Source organism: Syngnathus acus, chromosome 5, assembly GCF_901709675.1.
Source record: "Syngnathus acus chromosome 5, fSynAcu1.2, whole genome shotgun sequence".
In the NCBI taxonomy this organism is placed as follows: domain Eukaryota; kingdom Metazoa; phylum Chordata; class Actinopteri; order Syngnathiformes; family Syngnathidae; genus Syngnathus; species Syngnathus acus.
The window spans coordinates 14,106,919-14,114,707 of record NC_051091.1 but is presented as its reverse complement, the minus strand read 5'-3'; the positions used below and the strand labels follow the sequence as shown (position 1 = coordinate 14,114,707).

General features: G+C 46.8%; 1 protein-coding gene across 1 annotated transcript; it reads right to left on the bottom strand.

Moving 5' to 3' along the window:
• Positions 1–6,125: 6,125 nt before the first annotated feature.
• LOC119123438 lies at positions 6,126–7,789 on the bottom strand. Its single transcript, XM_037252581.1, has 2 exons — positions 6,577–7,789; positions 6,126–6,469 (listed from the first exon to the last, which is right to left on the bottom strand). Exons 1-2 carry the CDS (start codon positions 7,438–7,440, stop codon positions 6,143–6,145), a joined length of 1,191 nt encoding a protein of 396 aa, XP_037108476.1. The 5' UTR covers positions 7,441–7,789; the 3' UTR covers positions 6,126–6,142.

Here is a 7,789-nt window from a genome sequence, read left to right as displayed (position 1 = left end):
TAACGCTACAATATAGTTGTATACTAGATCTGTGGAATAACGACGAGGCTGACGTCAGGGCGCACGCGCGGCATTGTTGACGAAGGACGAGGAATTTGATCGATGGATTTAATGATTTGGAGTGACACAGATGGTTTGATGATGATATTGCTAATATAATAGTTATCCATCCATCCATTTTCTGAACTGCTTAGTCCCCACGGGGGTCGCGGGCGTGCTGGAGCCAATCCCAGCCGTAATCGGGCAGTAGGCGGGGTACACCCTGAACCGGTTGCCAGCCAATCGCAGGGCACACAGAGACAAACAACCATTTGCACTCACACTCACACCTAGGGACAATTTGGAGTCTTCAATTGGCCTACCAAGCATGTTTTTGGGATGTGGGAGGAAACCGGAGTGCCCGGAGAAAACCCACGCGGGCCCGGGGAGAACATGTAAACTCCGCACAGGGAGGGCCGGAGGTAGAATCGAACCCGCACCCTCCTAACTGTGAGGCGGACGTGCTACCCAGTGTGCCACCGAACCGCCTATATAATAGTTATTTGATATATAATTTATAAATCGTTATCTGGGCCTGTGGAATATTTAGAAGTGCAAGCGCCGTCAGCAGCGCGCACCCGGCTGGCATTGTTTACATAAAGGACGATCGATGGATTTAATGATTTGGAGTGACACAGATGGTTTGATAATATTATTGCTTGTATAATAGTTATTTGATATATAATTTATACATCGTTATATGGGCCTGTGGAATATTTGGAAGTGCAACCGCCGTCAGCGGCACGCACCTTTTGTTGACATAAAGGACGATCGATGGATTTAATGAATTGGAGTGACACAGATAGTTTTATAAACGTGTTATTTATGTAATAGTTATTTGAATAACTCTGAATGTTACGTCAGGCCCGTTCTCAGCTCTTTATTTGTGTTTAGGTCACGTTAGCCTACCTATCGTTTACTTTAGCCTGTTGTTGCTCGTTTATGTCTCAAAGTCAAAGTCAAAGTCAAAGTCAGCTTTATTGTCAATCCCTTCATATGTCAAGACACACAAAGAAACCGAAATTCCGTTTCCTCCATCCCACGGTGACGAGACATACAAGTAGGCGACACAAAACAAAAACAAGAAGGCACAAACCATAAATAATAAATAATAAATAAAATAAAATGAGCGATGAATAAATAATAGACCAATAACCCATTAAATAAGAGGGGCAAAACCGAGCCAGTGCGCATACAGCAGACAGCAAGAACAGGACGCTACGCTGAAAGGGGGAGCGACTTCAGGATCCTAACAGCCTGGAGTACGAAGCTGTTGGAGAGTCTGGTGGTGCGGGAGCGCAGGCTCCTGTACCGCCTCCCAGAGGGCAGAAGTTCAAACAAAGAGTGAGCGGGGTGACTCACATCACTCACAATCTTGGTCGCCTTGCGGGTGAGATGGGAGGTGTAAATGTCCTTCAAGGAGGGGAGAGAAGCACCAATAGTCTTACTAGCCGTTTTCACTATGCGCTGCAGGGCCTTCAAGTCGTAGTCAGTGCAGCTGCCACCCCAGACAGCAATACAGCTGGAGAGGACGCTCTCAATGGTGCCGCGGTAAAAAGTAGTCATGACGGCCGGAGGAGCCCCCGCTCGCCTGAGTTTCCGAAGGAAGTACAGGCGGCGCTGGGCCTTCTTCGCCAGCGATGCGGTGTTGGTGGACCAGGAGAGATCCTCACTGATGTGCACCCCCAGGAACCTGGCGCTGCTCACTCTCTCCACCACAGCACCGTCGATGGTCAGCGGCAGGTGTTGGGCGTGACCCTTCCGGAAGTCAACAACAATCTCCTTGGTCTTGTCGACGTTCAGCAGGAGGTTGTTGTCCCTGCACCACGCGGTCAGAAGGTCAACCTCCAGCCTGTATTCAGTCTCGTCTCCCTTGGTGATGAGACCCACCAGAGTCGTGTCGTCAGCAAACTTCACTATGCGGTTGCCGCTGCAGGTGGCAGCGCAGTCATGCGTCAGGAGGGTGAAGAGCAGCGGACTGAGCACGCAGCCTTGGGGGGCCCCTGTGCTCAGCGTGATGCTGGCGGAGATCTTGTCGCCAACACGTACCACCTGTGGCCTCTGACAGAGGAAGTCCAGTAGCCAGTTGCAGAGGCAGGTACTGAGGCCCAGCCTGTCAAGTTTGCTGATGAGACGCTGTGGCACAATGGTGTTGAAGGCAGAACTGAAGTCCACAAACAGCAACCTCACATACGAGTCCCTCCCCTCCAGGTGGGTGAGGGCCGAGTGGAGGGCAGAGCAGATGGCATCCTCAGAGGACCGTTTGGCTCGGTACACAAACTGGAAGGGGTCAATGGTGGGGGGGAGAACTGACCGGATGTGCTCCATGACAAGCCGCTCAAAGCACTTCATGATGATGGGCGTAAGTGCCACGGGGCGGTAGTCATTGAAGCAGGACGGAGCAGGCTTCTTCGGCACAGGTACGATGGTGGCAGCTTTGAAACACGACGGGACGATGGCCTGCTGCAGGGAAGTGTTAAAGATGTCCGTGAAGACACCCGTCAGCTCACCAGCGCAGTCCTTCAGCGCTCGACCCGGGATGCTGTCCGGGCCCGCCGCCTTACGGATGTCGATAGCGGCAAGCGTCCTCCTCACGCTGTCGGCGGAGAGGCACAGGGGCAGCTCGTGGGAAGGGGGAGTGGCCTTCAGCGGGCAAGTGCTGTTCTGAGCGTCGAAGCGAGCAAAGAAGCGGTTGAGGTCATTGAGCAGACGGACGTCGCCTTCACAGCTCTGCGGCGCGGGCTTGTAGTCCGTGATGGTCTGAATGCCCTGCCAAAGGCTCCGTGCGTCCCTGCTGTCCTTGAAGTGGGCGGTAATTTTGCACGAGAACGCTCTCTTCGCTCCTTTGATGCCCCGGGACAGGTAGGCCCTCGCAGTCCTCAAGCCAGCCTCATCCCCCGCCCTGAAGGCTTTGTCCCTGGCCCTCAGCAGCCATGGCTTCCGGTTAGCCCGAGTGACGACGGATATTGAGAGTGTCACATCATCAATGCACTTCCTGATGTAGGAGGAAACAGAGTCAGTATACTCCTCAATGTCCGCCCGACCGTCGCAAGTGGCAGCCCTCCTAAACACGTCCCAGTCAGTAGAGCCAAAGCAGTCACGAAGCGCATCAGAGGCACCCTCAGGCCACACCCGCACCCGCTTGCGAACTGGTCTGGATGTTCTCACCTTTTGTCTGTATGCGGGCAAAAGCATAACAGTGATATGGTCAGAAAGTCCAAGATGGGGGAGGGGGGCGGCTTTGAAAGCTCCTTTATGCGAAGAGTAGACCAGGTCCAGGAAGCTGTCGCCACGCGTAGGAAAATCAACATGCTGGTGAAGCTCGGAAAAACAGACTTCAGGTTAGCATGATTAAAATCCCCAGCGAAGATGGTGAAACCGTCAGAGTGCGCTGTCTGTTGGTCACTGACAGCCTGGTACAGTTCACTAAGAGCCGCGACCCTGTCGCCTCCGATGTTGGAAGGCGGGATGTAAACCGCGACCAGCAGAATCGCGGTAAATTCCCTCGGCAGGTAAAAAGGACGGCACTTAATGATCACAAACTCCGCCAGTGGCGAGCAGTGCCTGCATACCACCACAGAGTCCCGGCACCACTCGTCACGGATGTAGACGCATATTCCACCTCCACGAGATTTCCCCCCTCGTACAATGGTCCGGTCCGCCCGATAGCACGCTAGCCGCTCCAGACGTACAGCCGAGTCCGGAATGTTGACGGTCAACCAAGTCTCAGTGAACACGAGCACACAGCAGTCACGCACCGTCCGGTTTGTAGATCTCAGCAAGCGAACGTAATCCATTTTGTTGTCCAGCGATCGAACATTCGCCAGAAGAATGGAAGGCACGGCCGGGCGAGCCGGGTTGGCCGCCAGCCTGGCCCGGACGCCCCCACGCTTGCCCCTCTTCAGCCTCCTCGCACACCGCTTTCGACGCTTCCCAACCGGGGGAGGAATAGCAGACGAGTCCGGCGACGCTTCAGGACGTAGCAGTCCGAGCTCCTTTAATGTCCCCGCATCAAAGTCCAGAACTCGACAAAACTCGCTTTCGCCGATGTCGAGCAGAACCTTCCTGCCGTACTTGTAGCACGACTCAGTACGACGAGACGAACGCACAAAACTGCCGGTCAAACACTCATTTGACGAACAAAACACCGTTCGGGCGGTCTGTTCTTGGTGGTGGATTTTGTCGAATAAATTTCCCCCAAAATGCGACTTATACTCCGGAGCGACTTATATGGTTTTTTTCACGTTATTGTGCATTTTATGGCTAATGCGACGTATATTCCGGAGCGACGTTTAGTCCAAAAAATACGGTATTCTTTTTCTGCTTTTTAAGTTTCTTGTACTGTGATGGTATTAGAGGTAGGTGGCCTCTTAGAAGATTTAGAGCAGTGGTTCCCAAAGTGGCCCCTTTCTTCCTCACCGCCCCCCCAGATCTTTCCACCGCCCCCAGGGGGGCGGTACCGCCCACTTTGGGAACCACTGGTTTAGTAGACCAGTGGGGCACACGTGTGGAAAGGTTTTGTACATTGCTGACAGCTATGAACATTTTCCAGACTTCCGATCAGAATTCAATGCCGTTCTCAAAAGCAATATCTGGGTCATGGATATTGTTTAATTCTGTCAATAACCATAACTCCGTTAATTATCCGTTGTAAGTTGCATCAACACAACACAACATATTTTGTTCACTGTTCTTATTGGTCAAATAGAAACAAACTTTGTATTCGTTCCTTCACTGTTTTTAGAATTTTATAGAAACAGCTTGCATTTGGCATTATGTTCCAGTTATATAAAAGTTCTAGGGCTTTATTAAAATGACCCAAGATGTTATGCATAACCATTGGATGGTTGTTTTCAGCAGCTACATAGTATTAAGACTTAATACTTAATAAATTAAGTATCATTACTACTTAATGAAGAGTAGTAATATTTTATTGCATTCAATAAACTCACTCTTCATCCACTATGTATTTCCTGACTGCACCTGAATGTTGGTATATAAAAATAAAGTATTATGTTGTACAGATGCCTTCTATGAAAAGACACAATTTTTAATATACAAGTAATACATTAATACTTAATACTAGGGGTGTAAATCGCGGGTTTTGTCACGATACGATATATCGATACAAAGAATCTCGATACGATATTTGCCGATATCTTAAAGCCTGCTGTGATTCATTCACGATACAGTGCTCCACGATCGATATTTATTTTTTAAAATAAAAAATATAGAACAATATCCTGATTTATAACAATTCATACGCAAAATCAACAAGGTACTGCAAACTCTTTTTTAGGAAATTACAAGAGTATTGTAGTATACAAAGTGCTTATTGTAACACTGAACTTTATCAAATTCCTATATTTTTTCTCATACAAGTAAAGTAAAATGAATATTCTTTCTTTTTTTGGAATACCATTAACTTTAAAGTGCATTACTGAACTATTTATTTACAATAATTCTAATTGTCCGTTGAGCCATCTTTTCTTTGGAATCCAAAGTGCTTCCAAACGAATGACCTGAAGCCTAAAGGGGAGTGAATTTCCTCGTCTTCTTAGACACTAGCCATAGCACCAGCCCAGGAGCCGCGTAGTTGTCGGCTCCCCTTTCACGTGCCTGCTCTGCTCACAACACGCCGCGTACTGCTCCCGGAAAGAGGAAGCAAGCAACAATGAACTGGATTTCAAAATAAAGTCGCGTCTAATGTCCGAGGTCAAACACGGCGATATAAATCGATGTTTACGTTTAGCATCGATGCCAATAAATCGTAGAGCATTATATCGATTAATCGATCTGTATCGATGAATCGTTACACCCCTACTTAATACATATTTAAGCAGTCAAGTTCAGGACATTTCAAGCAAAATGTAACATCTTTGTTTTTGTTAGTCACAAATGGAAAAGAATAACCATAGATCAGGTAAGCATAGTTAAAAAAAATTCAATTTTGCAATGAATTATTCTGGAGAATTTGGGTCATTAAGGAATATTTAAAGGTCAAGAAGGCATTGTAAGACTAAAAAAACATAGTAACTGAGTATACAGACTACTGATTAAATTATTTTCTGAGGAGTTTATATGTATTACATCAATACGCTTGTCAAACAATCTTCAGTAATTCCTCTCTCAACATAAGATACAAGTCACTTGCATGCAATGGATCTGATGGAGCGTGCCATTCATTTTCCTCCATTAGCAGACAACACAGTTCAAATACAGTTTCATCGCAAGGAAACTGGCATTTTGGAGTGCACTCTTCCATACACGCAGTGATATCTTGCATTCCAGTGGGTTTCAGTCGATCCTCGGCACTGTGCATGGCAGGGAATGAATACATGACGACTGGCCGGCCTGAAGCTGTATCACCGTTCAACCTTGGTCTTATTTTGTGTGAGCTCCATGTGTTCACAACTTCATCCAGCTCATCCTGCACAAGAGCAGCATAGTTAAGTATTTAAGTACATTGTTATTTTTTACTACTCAATTTATTCATTTCAACTTCAAAAACATGATGGGAGAGACAAAATATTTTACCTGCACAAGATTAAGAAAGCAGAACTGGATAAGACTTTTATCCAGAAAATCTCCTGTGTAGTGACCATCCTCCTGAAGAGTTTGAAATAAATTAATCCAGAACTGTGCGCTCTGTTTGCGAAGGATGGACCACCACCCTTCAATGCGCTGATTGGCAGTACTTCTCCCGTAAAGAAAACTTTTCTCCCCAGCAAAATTGTCAGAGTGGTTTTGTCGCAAACACACTTGCATCTGTTCAACACAACCATTTTCTGTGCCCCTGTCTGCACGGATCCTCTCTGGACATCCACCAATGCGCGAAACTGTTTTGATAAAATAACTTGCAATCACCTTGGGATCATTGTTTGTGGTATAGGCCTCTGCCCATAACACATACCGGCTAAACCCATCAATACAACCATGGATGCAAATCCCATACGGTTTTAATTTATCATAGCCATCCATGTGCCAAAGAGCATTTGGGCCTCTGCAGCTGTACTGGCGTCTTCTAAGGCGTCGTGCTCTTCTTAATTCCACGCCGACTGGGTCAACCAATTTTATAATTTGTCTTATTGTATCTTGTGAGACAACAAATCCTTTTTGAATCGCACGTAGATGAAGCCAGCGATAACCTTGCATCTGGCCACAAGTCAGGATTTCATGCTGGACAAAAGCCAACACATCTCCCAGGTCCGACTGATTCTTTCTTCGGAACAGACCGAGTCTTTTACAAGTTCTCTTCAGAGTCCGAATACTTATAATAGTCTGAGCATTATGTGCTAAAACTGCAAGTATTTCCTTGTTGCTGAATGCAAATCTAAAGCATAGCTTGATTAAGTCATCCAAATCCAGCTTTTCAGGCACTGGTTGAGTTGCACCCTCCATCAGTCACTTTATCTGCACAACAAAGTAAAAACAATTACAATTTGTCAAACACAACAGTGGGCATTTTGAAAACATGACTTTATGACAGTATGCTTATTGTATAAAGTTGTTTTTAATACTAATACTCCTGGTACGATGTCAGGTGTAACATCACTAAACAAGTCTCATCCAGTGAGTAAATAAAGACGACGTGCGTGTGTGCATGATTATACTTCAAATGATGTAACCTTGAATTGTGGCACGTAGAATCACCACTCTTAAACAACAGTGTGATCAGTGTATTGAGTTAAATTTAAGGTGCAATGATATTGCAGCCGGTCACAATCAGCAAGACATAGTTTATGCCGCG